At 29.8% G+C, this 14,308-nt stretch overlaps 1 protein-coding gene across 2 annotated transcripts in view; it reads right to left on the reverse strand.

Moving 5' to 3' along the window:
- The window catches only part of LOC134687222 (two pore channel protein 2-like), a 39,874-nt gene that overhangs the window by 18,832 nt on the left and 6,734 nt on the right, over positions 1-14,308 (reverse strand). For both annotated transcript variants that reach the window (XM_063547351.1, XM_063547350.1), the window contains exons 4-16: positions 12,929-13,106; positions 9,944-10,060; positions 9,369-9,475; positions 8,973-9,045; positions 7,393-7,473; positions 6,630-6,717; positions 5,880-5,945; positions 5,226-5,290; positions 3,925-4,031; positions 2,296-2,371; positions 1,633-1,725; positions 958-1,077; positions 280-336 (exon numbers count right to left, since the gene is read on the reverse strand). In XM_063547351.1, coding sequence (XP_063403421.1) covers positions 280-336; positions 958-1,077; positions 1,633-1,725; positions 2,296-2,371; positions 3,925-4,031; positions 5,226-5,290; positions 5,880-5,945; positions 6,630-6,717; positions 7,393-7,473; positions 8,973-9,045; positions 9,369-9,475; positions 9,944-10,060; positions 12,929-12,970 — 1,092 coding nt within the window. In that variant the 5' untranslated portion in view covers positions 12,971-13,106. The remainder of the gene's footprint in view (positions 1-279; positions 337-957; positions 1,078-1,632; positions 1,726-2,295; positions 2,372-3,924; positions 4,032-5,225; positions 5,291-5,879; positions 5,946-6,629; positions 6,718-7,392; positions 7,474-8,972; positions 9,046-9,368; positions 9,476-9,943; positions 10,061-12,928; positions 13,107-14,308) is intronic.

Raw genomic sequence — 14,308 nt, forward strand, 5'->3', positions numbered from 1 at the left:
AAATAAAACATCAAAAAGTTTATTTTAGCTGCCTTCTTTCATTTCCACCTAAAAAATGAATGAGAAAGGGAAAGAAAAAAAATAAAGATAAAATACACTATAATTAAAGGAAACTATATTCTTGAACAACGAAAAGCGGGGTTATTAATTGTGGTCTTGGGCCATATAAAATATAAATTATTGTCTCCCTTTGTTACCATATAAAATATAAATTATTATCTCTCTTTGTTACCATAAAAAAACTATCAATTTTTGTCTAATCCAGTAACCAATACTTACATTTAAGACAGATTTGCTGTAATTGAAGGATTTATCATATTGTGTAGCTAACTCAACCTGAAACATTAACATAGATTAAAATAATTTTCCTAATTCTGCAAAAAGAGAGAATAAATCAAGGGGACAATAAAATCACATCAATAAGAAAAACAAGAAAAACAAGAATGTTTCCCCAGTACACAGATGCCCCACTCCCACTATCATTCTATCTGTTCAGTGGACCGTGAAATTTGAAAAATTAAAAAGATCATATCATAAGGAACATATATACTAAGTGTCAGGTTGATTAGACTTCAACTTGATCAAAAACTACCTTGACCAAAAAATTTAACCTGAAGCTGGACAGACGAACGAATGGGCGAACAAACGGATGGATGGACACACAGACCAGAAAACATAATGCCCCTCTACTATCGTAGGTAGGACATAATAAAAACAGTCATAAAAAAATAGATTGATATAGTCTTAAAAAGTCTCTTTGTTTGAATTCAGTTATAATAAGCAACTGATGACAAATATAAAATCAACATGTTTTGACTCATTAGAACACATCTGATATCATTATGACAATATTTTGAATAACTTTTTAGCTTCTCTTTAATAATTTTTTCTTCAAATGATCTTGTTGTATATCTTTAGATTAGAAAATTATGATAACATGTTATAAAACACACTTACCGTTATGACAAACACATTGACCACTGCTACCAAATTACCAAAGTAGGTAAAAAATCTGTGAGCAACACATTTCTGTAAAAATCTCAAAACAGGTTGTCCAAACCATCTTATTGCTGGTCTCTGTAAAATGATTTTTTTTTTTAAAAACATGAAAGCTGAAGAAATACATTATGTCCCTGCTTTCTTGCAGATGAAATAGACATGATCTGCAGAGTTTAGAAAAAAATAAATTCAATATGACATTTAAAAAAATATAATGTTGGCAAAAACATTACAGGAATTTGTCTTTTCAGAATCTAAAGGGCTATTGGTAATCTCATTGTTAATACACCAAAATGAAAATAATGTTTCATTTCAGCCTTTTGAACTGTTTATTTACAATTGTCATTTGCACAAAACCTTTTTTAACAAAGATTATCGTGTACAAATTTTAGAATGATAAGTCAACCAGAACAAACCTATGCACAAACAACATTTCATAAGCAGAGTTTTCATTTTGTGCAAATCCAGCATACCATTTGTTTACAATGACTGAAATTTGTCACAAATTAATTTGCAAGGAATAATATGTGTATGGTATGGCAGTATATAATATCTTCTGGTCATTCAATACATTTTGTTTCCATCTTTTGTCTCATGTTTGAAAAAAAATAATTTTGAATTCAAACTACTTACATTTTTAGAGAACTTCTCTGATTGTATGACATCAACACAGTCTTGGAATGCTTGGAAATTTAATTGTTGATTAACTTGTTTTAAATCAATTTCCTGTAATGCAAAAACAAATATACATTTACAATATAACTAAACACATTTAGAAGTATAATATTTAGATGATAGCCAAAATTTGCTAACAATGGAAATTTCAGGGAAAATAACTCCAAAATATATTTTTCTAAAAAGTGATAGATTTTCATATAATAAGCCAAACACAAATTGCATTTTACAGTTCTCCATTTTTAGTAACAGTGTCCATGTTTGTTGGTGGTTCAATTCCCTGGAAACAATTTTTAAGCTCTATTCCCTAGGGTAAATTCAGGTAATATGTTTGGTCTGATTGGTAAAACGAGAATATTTTTTTTACATTTATAACCATCTATGGACAGATATTTGATAATAGAGACTACAATTGTAGACTGCAACATGACAAAAAGCAAACTATAGCTCAAGATAATTATGGACATAGTTAGAAATGAAATCTATTCAATTTTTAATACTTATTGAAATAATGTAAAATGAAAGATTCAACCCATGTCAACTGCAGCACTGAAAATACATACAAATGTTGTGTCTGCCTCTAAAACCAAAGCATAACATACATAAAATATAACTGCTTACATTATAAATTTTACTTTTCCACCTGATTGGTAAATTAGCTTCTTGTATTGCATTTTTCACTTTAGTAACTTCAACACTACAACAAAAAGAATAAAAGTACAGTCATATTCATTTCTGTTGCTATATTATTATCATACAGGAATTTGTAATTATTTTATGGAAGAAACAAAAGTGAAAATGACTTGTCACATCTATGCAAAATTTTGTTAAAATTCATTACTATTTCTTCCCTGGTATAAGGAATGAAATCTTATATAAGGAATGAATATATATGATAAACAAGAATGTGTCCCCAGTACACGGATGCCCCATCCACACTATCATTTTCTATGTTCAGTGGACAGTGAAAACGGGGGGAGATCATATCATAGGGAACGTGTGTACTAAGTTTTAAGTTGATAGGACTTTAACTTCATCAAAAAATACCTTGACCAAAAACTTTAACCTGAAATGGACAGACAGAGGGAGGAACAGACGGACAAATGAACGAATGAATGATTGAACAAATGGACGGAGTCACAGACCAGAAAACATAATGCCCATCAATGGGGCATGATAGAAAAATACAACCTTCTTTTCAACCAATCACTACTTCTTCCTTTATGCAAAATAAAATTGTACATTCAATTTTGTTGTTGTGAACCCTTCATATGATAAGTAACTGTTTTTTTTTTCTGATTTCCCATCATTATGCTAAATTATTTTCATAGGAAACAAGATTAATATCATGAGAGTTATAGATCGTCAGATCAAAGTTTTGAATAAACCAGTTAAAACATTTTTCTTTTGAACACTGTTATTGATGATATAATTGTTAAGTACTGTGGATTCATTTATTTTCCTGGGTACCAATTTCCATGGCATGAGGAACACTTGCATTTTTGTGAATGTTTGCTTTTGTGGTTTTCCAAAATTCTACATTAAATCATACAGCAATATTGCAATCAATTGAACATTAAAATTTGTGATTTCCCTGTACCAACCAAATCCACAAAAATATGGTATCCAACAAATAATAATGAATCCACGGTATCTGTTTATAGAATTGACTTCTTTTGAGAACAAAATTAAAGAGATCAAACTAATGACTTTAGGTAAGCTGCATAAAATGTTGAAGAGATCTTTGGACAAATAAAGTCTTTGAAAGAGAAAATTTGGCGTACTCATAAGTAAAAATGTCATAATCCATCATAAGAAGAAAAAAAAATCATTAACCTTTCTTTAAATCTAATAATTTGTACAACTTAAGTTCCATAAACAATTCTAATACGAAATCTAAATTCATATAATTTAATTTAGGATGTAACACGTCTTCTGATTGGCCGACTTTATTTTGTTATGAGCCCATAGACATAATTTAGTCATGTGACCGTGACGTCATCAACGTTTATTCATGGTTTTCTACGGTTTAAAATAGAATTTAGAATTAAATTATAAGAAATGACTGTAATATTTTTTCTGTCTATTCGAAATAACATAAAAAATGTGGTCCACACTGTAAATAACCCACTACGTGGTTATTTAGTGTGCACCAAATTTTTTATGTTATTTCTCCATAGACAGAAAAAATATTACAGTCATTCCTTAAATACATATATTTGTTTTATTTACTCAGTAACATGTATGTACCTTGATTCAAGCATCACACGGTCTGTTGATGTTTCACTCTTCAATAAAACTTCATATGCTGCTCTCAGCCCCACTCTTCTCCTCAAAAGACTAGCTTGCATTGAACTCTGAAGTAATTTAAAAACAATTTGAAACATTTTTACTAATAACATCCCTTTAATTACGTCTCTTTTTGAGATTTATATATTTTAATAGTCTAAAAGTCTTACGAGAACTTCTTTACATGTGTAGGTTTTCTGTCAAAAAGTGTTGAAGTGATAAAGGGCTTCCTCTTTTAGATGAAATGCATCTCAAAAAGAAAAAAACGTTTATGAATTTGATGTTCATTAGTTTAATGGGTAATCAGACCAATCAGATATGTAATACGGGTTTAACCACATGCACATTTTTATTGTCTCCCTTTGATTGTTTTCATGTAAGTCCCTTTTTTTAAAAACTCGGAATCTCCAATTGACTTGAAATTTTAAAACTGTTGACTGTAGCAAGTTTCTTTTTTGTTGTTGCTATTCTTGATATAATTGTTGAAATTATATTGTTTTATTTTGTTTTTTAATAGCAAGTTCTTCTTCTCAACTGGTATTAATGTATTTTATTTTATGTGTCTTTGGTTATTTTGGTCAACATCTGCAGTTCATTTCAGGCAATTGATAAAAGTAATATTTTCTCTTTAATTTTTTGTCCTTATTGTAGACTTGGATATGTTTTAGAACTTGTTTCAATGATTAGACATTTTCATTTGTGTGGATTGATATTTAGGGTACCATGTGAAATTATATTTTCAGCATTTAAGCAAACCCTGATCAACAGCCCTATAAAATAAAGGGACTCTGAATGAAAAATTGCATTTTCATAAATTTATCCTTTTTAACAGGCTATTATTTGAACTTGGAATTATTTTTAATTATGGAATTTGCATAATTTCTTCTGATTGAAATTTTAATGAAAGAGATATTTTTTGTTTACCATCACAAAAGTGTCCTATTTATGTTCTTTAAGGATATTTATCATTTTACTGATTGATATTTGAAGTTGGGTTGAGGTTTTTAAAAAATAGTTTAACCCAGCAAGATGTTCATGTGACTGTTCCAGGTCTTAATTCTTTGTATGAAGTAATTCATTTGAAAGTGATTATAAAATCACATTTTAAATTACTGTGTGCAATTATGAATTTTAATATAAACATAATCTGTTTATAATATGGTGCTCTGCTAATTTCTAGAACAATATATTAAATTGTTAGAATTTTTTTCTGGCAATGGAAAGTTGGTAGATCAACAAGGTATACTTTTATATATATTTACCTTAAAATATCCTCTAAATTGATTATATATCACAGCTAGAAACATATTCATAAAACAGTAGTTACCTGAAGAGAAAATAAAGAAATACATAATAAATATAAAATTTCAGAATATATAACAGCAATCAATCTTTCAGCATTTGCCTTTTTTCATAGGACTTATGATTGTTTATTACCCCATGGAATATCTTCAATCTTTTTAAAGCTGACCATTAGTTTCAACACATGTACAGTATTTGAATAATGGAAAATGGTGAAAATAATTCTGAAGAAGTTAACTAGAAAAAACTAAACTTGAAAGAAAGTTGGTTTAAGTTTACAGTATCTATTGCTGAGTTCACAAGTAATACAAATTTGATTCGCATTAACTAATTCGAATTAGTTTAATTCGCATTCGAAACGTTTAAAGTCCTAACGTCAATTCTACTTCCAATTGGAATGCGCCTCAAATTGGCTTTACTGTCCTAATGACATTAACTTTTAATTCGGATTAACAAAAACGTATTTCTAATGCAAATTAGTTAATTCGATTTAGCAAATTCGAATTAAAAAAGAAGAGTGTGTGAAAGCCATTAGCTAATTCTATTCACATTTGATTCAAATTCAATTCGAATTAAAGGTGCGTGTGAAAGAGGCATTATAATTAAAAACTTACCAATAACCATAAAAACAATAAAATACACAGAAAAAAGTCTGTTTTCTTGATACGCAGGCATCATCACTGAAATAGAGAACAGTTTCTTGTCAGTAATAACTACTTTTTTATTAGGCTGTAAGTTTTCTGAATTCAAATGCTGTAGCCTTTTAAAGCTGACTATACAGTATGGGCTTTGCTCATTGTTGAAGGCAGTACAGTTTGCTTATAATTACTTACATCCCCTTTTATTAGAACATTGGAAATCATATCACATATTCTTATTTAATATACATAGAAATTTTGTTTACTCCTGAAACATTAAAAAAAAATCCATGATATTAATCCTTCACATTTCACATTCCCAAATAAATATACAAGTGAACTAAATTTTCCTTTATCCCTTTCAGATTTGATAAAGTGCCTATACCATATCCATTGTTAATGTATTAAATATAAATATTTCACAAATAAGGTCATTAACTTTCCAATGAAAATTAAATTAATTTGCTAATTTTTAACCAAATTGTACATTATGGTGTACTTAATTTTATGTGATATGTATTGGTTTCAGAACATGTTATCAAATTAGGCACAAAAAAAAGAGATTATTGCCTGCAAAAACTTTTAAAACCAAAAAAAATACATTATGCATTTGTAAGAAATCTTACCAAAATTTCTTATTTTCATATTAAAGAAACAGTTACATATTCTAACATCAGAAGTAATGGTTTTTATTCAATTATAATAATTTATGCAACAGTAGCCTACCATCCGGATTGTTGGCAGTAGTTAGCAGCACCAAGAGGCTCATGAAGGATTCCAGCAGTGTCTTAAAATACTCATCTCCTTCTTCTGTCTGTTAGAAAAAGAAAATTATAATAAAATAATATTTGTCTTCAGTTGATACATTAGATAGATTCCTTAACTAGTAAGTACATTTTGACCCTTATTTCAAAATTGTGAACGTTTTTTTTATATCTCTGTTCAAGAAATTGATCATCCTTTCAGTAGCTGTAGGTAGTAGGTTTTTTTTATGGATTTATTTGTTGGAGATATGATAGACGAATGGGTTTGTCCCTATCACATGTTGTATCTGTGAAAACTTTGGTTATCTTGACCATGTGTATGTTTTGTATGTTTGTGAGTCTTTTAGGTAGAAGTTAGGTATAGATGTTTTATGGTCTGTTGTACAGTGTGGTATTTGCTGAAATTCTTTTATCTTTTTTCGTGGATTATGTATTAAAATCTATTAACTGAAAACCTTCATATACCAGTATAAAAACTAATTTTGTATTTGTGCATAATGAACACTGAAAGTTGCAATTCCATTATATTCTAAACATATATACTGAAACAATGTTGGCTCTGTCCACAGACCTTTTGAAGAGTTTTGTATAAATGTTTTTAATAGACAACATAAAAACATGATCAATTACTTATATTTTCAACTCTTAAAGAACTTAACTCAGCTCTTTCAGCTCTGTGAGAAGAGGTACCAGTTAGAATAACCATTAAGGTACCAGATACTTACCACATTACTATCTGTAGAAGAATTACTACTGGCATTACCATTGATAAAATGTGCTGTTCTGTTGTTCATTGGAATAAATGACTGAAGAAGAAACAAAATAATTAGCGTAAGTAACCAACAAGTTGGAATTACATTTTACAGAAATTTTAATTCATATTTTCAATTACCTGCCTTCTCTAAAACCATTTCTTAATCTTCTCTTTGTACAGGTGCAGATCCAGCAATTTTCAAAAGGGAGGGTTACCAACCCAGGATAAAAGGGAGGATCCAACCATGTTTTCCCTTCAAATGCATTGATTGTCAAAAAAAGAGGGGTTTGAACCCCCCTCTCACTTGATCCGCCACTGTTGTAATAGTGTAATTTATATGTACACAGGAAAAAGTGCCACACATATTTGAAACATGTGAAATATTTCATGCGTTTTGTAACGCGTATTTATTATATGTTTTTGCACGCCTGTTATACGCATATTTTAAAAAATGTGTGTTAAACGCACAAAAAACACATGTTTCACACACGTTTTCTTTACCATGCCTAAAACATGCGTGGCACTTTTTGCTGTATAAATGGAATGTCCTTTTGATTGATTGCTTTTTGTAATTGGCCATTGTTAATGACTTTCTTGGTTACACATGTATGTTATTTTGCAATGCTTTGTTGACATTTGCTTTTCAGAATTTGTATTACCATTTAGTCATGCAAACAGCTGTCATTATATTTTGAGACAAAACAATGACTCTTCACTTCATTATCTATATAGCTATAGGATTGAAGGCAATTTTATTGTTTTTGTGCAAAATTGAAAATAATGTTACGCCATAACATATACATGTAAATATAGTAAAATATGTTATTAGTTAATCACTTCCTTTTGGTGAAGCCTTTTGAATATTACCCAGAATGCATTAGTTTCTGAAATGTTAAATTATGAAATGCTACAGATGACTATGTGCAACAAACTAATTATAAGTAAAAAAAATATTCTTTTTTTCTAATTGTATAACTATCTCATTTTTTTTCTTTCAGGTAAATTTCATACTTGTACTATTCCACTCTTCATTTTTGATTCTACCAAAAGCTGTAAGTACTTTTAAAGCTCAAAAGATTTCTAAGAAGTAGGATTTTCAGTTTTTTTATTTCAGAAAAATTTCTTGATACAGAACAGGAGAGCCAGTGGTTAGAACACCAGACTACTTACTCAAAAGTTCCTGATTCGATCCCAGTTCTAGGAAAAAAATTTCAGGACTGAATTACAGCTCTCCCTTAACAAAATTTTGCAAGTATGGTCTTGAGACACATTCATAGTCCTTCAAAAGGGGAAGATAAATGGCTGACCCCTATTCAGAGAGACATGGATTTCGTGCACGTAAAAGACACCCTTGTAGATTTCGAGAAAGAGCAGGCTAATCCTGCTACAAGCAGCCACTCGCACCCGCAAAGTCGAAAGGGATTGATATAGGTTGCAATTACTTGCTTCACAATCCACTATAAATAAATATATTTAAACTAAACAGAACATTGGCAGGTTATTATAAAATGAACAGAAGATTGGCGGCACATACTTAATGAAAATAGTTACCTGAGGTTTGGGAAATAACAGCATTCCCAGCAAGGTAAAAATATAGAGATGTATAAATAAAAGTAGTAAAATTCTGAAAAGAAAAAGTATAATGTTATTAATTATTTTTGTAAAAGATATTATACATGGCCTAATAATAACATAAACTATATACCAGTATCCCCAGGTCCTTAAAGGGCTAAAATTGTGACTGGATAGGTTCTGTGAACATTAAAATAACATTGTAAATTTTGACAGCATAAATGTAGGAGGCATTATCCTTATTTCACAATAATAAATTTCACATTTTTGATCAATAGTCGCTTCATAAATACAAATAAAATTTCTAAATTCACAGACTTGTTGTCTTTATTTTCCTTAAAGATATGAAAAAGAATATGTTAAGTAATGTCTTACGTTATAACTTCTGGCAGAGTTTTCTGTACACATTTAACAGTTTTCTTCATAAGCTGAGAATTACTAATGATAAAAACTGGTCTGAGAATTCTTCTGTATCTGACAATCTAAAATATTATAGACATAAGTCATTTCCTGCAATTCAGTTTAATACATAAATTAGCAATGAACTTTAAACATGACTTATGGGGTTTGTGTTGTTTATTCTTTGGTTTTGTATGTTGTGTCATGTGTACTATTGTTTGTCTGTTTGTCTTTTTCATTTTTAGCCATGGCGTTGTCAGTTTGTTTTAGATTTATGAGTTTGACTGTCCCTTTGGTATCTTTCATCCCTCTTTTATAACCAGTCAATAAAGTTTGGTAGAAACATTTATTTACAAGTAAATTACCAAAAGGCAAAAATTGGACATATCTGGTTTAGGAAAAATATATACTCAGCAGATTTTTGGTCATTAAATGTAAAACATGCCTTCACCATACAACTCAACTTTTTCAAGTTCCTTTCCAAATATAAAAGTGTTCCTTTATTCTATGAAGTGACCCTTCTTATTAGAGCAAGAGAGTTAATAAGTTACCTCTTTACAAGAAAATCCTATAGTTATAAACCAGTCTATCAAAGATAAAATTAGTATAATGCTGGAAGCCCATAACCATTTCTTCTTTATAAACTCTGATCTGCCTATCAATTTATACTGAAACATAAAGAAAACAATCATTTAAATGACAGGTATCAAAGAAACATTTTTCATATATTTCTATTCATTTCAAGTAAAAAATTTAGAATATTAAGTATTTTTTTCAATTCATACATGTAATATTCCAATTTCCATTCTCAATTCTATTAATATGAACTTTTTATCAATAAATGATGGGGCACAGTATGTCACAAGATGTTATGTTATATTTAGGATACATATAACATATTTTTGTATCTCTTTTTTTATTTTCATAGAAGACTATGACATACTGGATGAGGCTCTTTTCACAAAAGGTTATTCTTTGTAATATCTTTTCTTTAAACGATTAGCTTCACCAAAAAATAATTGACTGCACATATCAAGTTGTTTCATTATGTGGTACTTTTTGTTTTTATACGACTGTCATATATTGGTATCACGTTGGCGTCCTTGTCTTAATCATTTGCGTCGTCCGAATACTTTTAGTTTTCGCATTCTTACTTTAGTTTAAGTCAATAGAAATCTATGAAATTTGAACACAAGGTTTATGACCATAAAAGGAAGGTTGGGATTGATTTTGGAAGTTTTGATCCGAACAGTTTAGGAATTAGGGGCCAAAAAGGGCCCAAATAAGCATTTTCTTGGTTTTCACACTATAACTTTAGTTTAAGGCAATAGAAAAGTATGAAATTTCAAAACAAGGTTTATGAACACAACAGGAAGGTTGGGATTGATTTTGGGAGTTGAAGTCCCAACAGTTTAGGAATTAGGGGCTAAAAAGGGCCCAAATAAGCATTTTTTTGGTTTTTCGCACCATAACTTTAGTTTAAGTAAATAGAAATATATGAAATTTAAACACAAGGTTTATGACCATAAGAGGAAGGTTGGGATTGATTACAGGAGTTTTGGTCCCAACAAATTAGGGACAAAAGGGGCCAAAATTAAACTTTGTTTGATTTTATCAAAAATTGAACTATTGGGGTTCTCTGATATACCGAATCTAACCAAGTATTTAGATTCTTAATTTTTGTTCCCGTTTTCAAATTGGTCTACATTAAGGTCCAAAGGGTCCAAAATTAAACTTACTTTGATTTTAACAAAAATTGAATTCTTGGGGTTCTTTGATATGCTGAATCTAAACATGTACTTAGTTTTTTGATTATGGGCACAGTTTTAAAATTGGTCCAAATCAGGGTCCAAAATTAAACTTTGTTTGATTTCAACAAAAATTCAATATATTGGGTTCTTCAATATGCAGAATCTAACCATGCATTTAGATTTTTAATATTTAGGACTGGTTATCAAATTGGTTCACATTGAGGTCTTATGGGTCCAAAATTGAACTTTATTTGATTTCATAAAAAAATGAATTCTTGGGGTTCTTTAATATGATGAATCTAACCATGTATTTAGATTTTGGATATTGGAATACCACAAAGGGATGGTAAGAATTGTCTTTGGCAGTTATTGGTCTATCCATTAAGGAATAAGGTGCAAAAAAGGGGGGAAATGGTTTCCAGGTTAATGGATAATTATAAGGTTGGTAATTGAAACTCATTTTAATATCTCACCTAAACTGCTCTTAAATTATGTATATTGGAAATTTGCCAAAAACTTTAATATATAATAGTTTTTTAAGAAAAATCTATGGAGTAGAATAAGAGATTTGGCAATTTTAAGACAAATTTTAAAAGGTTTTTCGCCAATTTTATGTGCTTTCTATACAAATATTCACTCATATTAAAAGAAATTAATCTGCAATTTTTCAGATAATAAAAGAGATGAATGTATTATTTTTTCGATTTTCAGTTGTAGTTCAACGAGCCAAGGTTGCATGCAAATTTTTAGCAAAAGCTGTGACATAGCCCATTTACTGTTCCTTGACCTTAAATCATGACTGTATGACATTTATATTTTATGATGTATTCAAATGAGTAGTTATTGTTGAAAACTCCATAAGAAATTTGAATTGAGATCATTTTGGAATAAGGGAAAGGGGAGGTGAAAAAAATTGGTGGGGTTTGATTTTTCTTAATTCAGATTTCAGAAATGATAAAGAAAATTTTTTAAAGATCAAAGGATTAATATTCAACAGCATACTGAATTGCTCAAAAGCAAAAAAAACCCAACATTTTAAGTTCATTAGAACACATTCATTCTGTGTCAGAAACCTATGCTGTGTTAACTATTTAATCACAATCCATATTCAGAGCTGTATCCAGTTTGAATGTTGTGTCCATACTAGCCCCAACCATTCAGGGTTCGACCTCTGCAGTCGTATAAAGCTGCGCCCTGCGGAGCATCTGGTTGTTTTATTGAGAAGGACTTTTAAAAGGCTGCTGATAATTAATGCTGAAAGATGAAAAACTAGAATCTCTGCAAATTTCAGACTACATACATGTATATATATTTCTCAAGCCTTTTAATAAAGTTGGACATGTGGTTCTAAAGATAATAAAGGACACAACAGTTTTGGCTAAAATCAGTCTAAAACTTTACTCTATACTCATGGTCAAAAAAGTGCTCGAAACAACAACTCCCATGATTCGATTGATAAAATTTTTGAGTCGATTATCTCACTTAGACTTTTATATCAACCAAACAAAAGACTGGAATTGGTGTTTCTTTCACAAATTTTAAACTCTCAATACTAAGTGTTTTTGTTTTTGGATTTTTTTTTTTACCAAGAGTGAGTTTTTTTGTACTCATACTCCAAAATCAACCAATCAAAATGTTGGATTTCATGTTTCAAGCATGATTTTTGTGCTCTGAGCACTGAGCAAAGTTTTATGACTTCAACCCCAGGTCTTTGAAGCTCATGTTATTCAGCATTTATCTGCAATGTGTGTTTGTTTTATAATTAGAATTTCTTGTCTAACTTACCTTTAAAATAAGATCTGCTGCTATAAGTAAAAAACATATCATTTCTATGCCTTCTGTTACCCCACATGGTACTGCTATCCTGCTTCCTCTGTGTCTTATGTCTGATGTCCATGTCAATGAAGATGGGTATTCAAAGAATGCCAAAATGTGAAGAACGAATACAACAAAATAGAAACTCCTATAAAAAGGCAAAAACAATCATAACTATATAATAACTCTTTTTCTTTGTTCTTGGAAACTTACTAAATCATTAATGAGAAAGGACAAATGTAAAAAAAATCCTACAGAACTTAAAATATTTTTAATGTTTGCCTAACAAATTTCAATATTGTATTTACATGATTTATGTTTAATGTTATTTTTACTGCTGACATTAAATTTCTATGATTGTAATATTTTAAAATTCAAGCATACATGGGCCTCCATAGTATGACTATTTGTCTCAAGACTCTCAACTATGTAACTTACAGAATGTAACGTTATCAGTATCTGTTTAGATCATTGGTTGATTTTTTCATTGTATCATTATAGTACATTGTAAAAAGTTTGTCAATTATCCTTTTCAGAATCTAAAGCATATTGTGTAATTTCATTGTTCGTAACCCAAAATGAAAATAGCGTCACCTCATTGGTTAAATTTCCATGGTTTATGACATTTTCAACCAATCACGACGTTTTGGTGTACACTTTTGAACATTTTACCCAGGATGCATTAGATTCTGAAATGGTGAATTTAAACCTTGCTCTTTGGTGTTAGTGCTTGCTCGTAATTGATATTTAATGAAGTATGATGTTTGCTCAAGTTGTTTAATAGCAATGATATAAAATGAGCATGTGAATATTTTGCTGATTCTTTTTTCTAATTACTATTAGTTCTGCATGTGAATTTTATCAATTCTTTTCAATTCCATTTGGAAAAGTGGAAGTGGTTAAAACATATGCTGATTTTTTTTAGTTTGTTCTTATGTTGGGCTGTTTCACCACAATCAAAGGTTAGGCCATCATCGGATGGTTCAGTGCTCCCAAACATGTTAAAAACTATCATGAATATCAAATTTTTTATGTGCCTCTCTCAATTCAGGAGCATGTAATTTTGTGGTTGGGTTTTAATTAGTTCAATTCTGTTATATTTTTTGGTTGTAAATAGTATTGTTTTAAACATGTTAAATAAGGCTGTTTTTTTTCAAGTTTGTTTTGATTTATATTTTTACAGTCATGGTCTTGTATTGCTAACTTTACTGTATGCATATTTATTATTGTTCCAGGCTGCAGGGTAACCTAAAATTGTTTATATACATGTCATTTGATATCTGATGGATAGTTGTCTCATTGGTAATGATATTACATCCCCTAATTATTTTAACAACAAACTATACCTAC

This window comes from Mytilus trossulus, chromosome 10, assembly GCF_036588685.1.
Source record: "Mytilus trossulus isolate FHL-02 chromosome 10, PNRI_Mtr1.1.1.hap1, whole genome shotgun sequence".
In the NCBI taxonomy this organism is placed as follows: Eukaryota; Metazoa; Mollusca; class Bivalvia; order Mytilida; family Mytilidae; genus Mytilus; species Mytilus trossulus.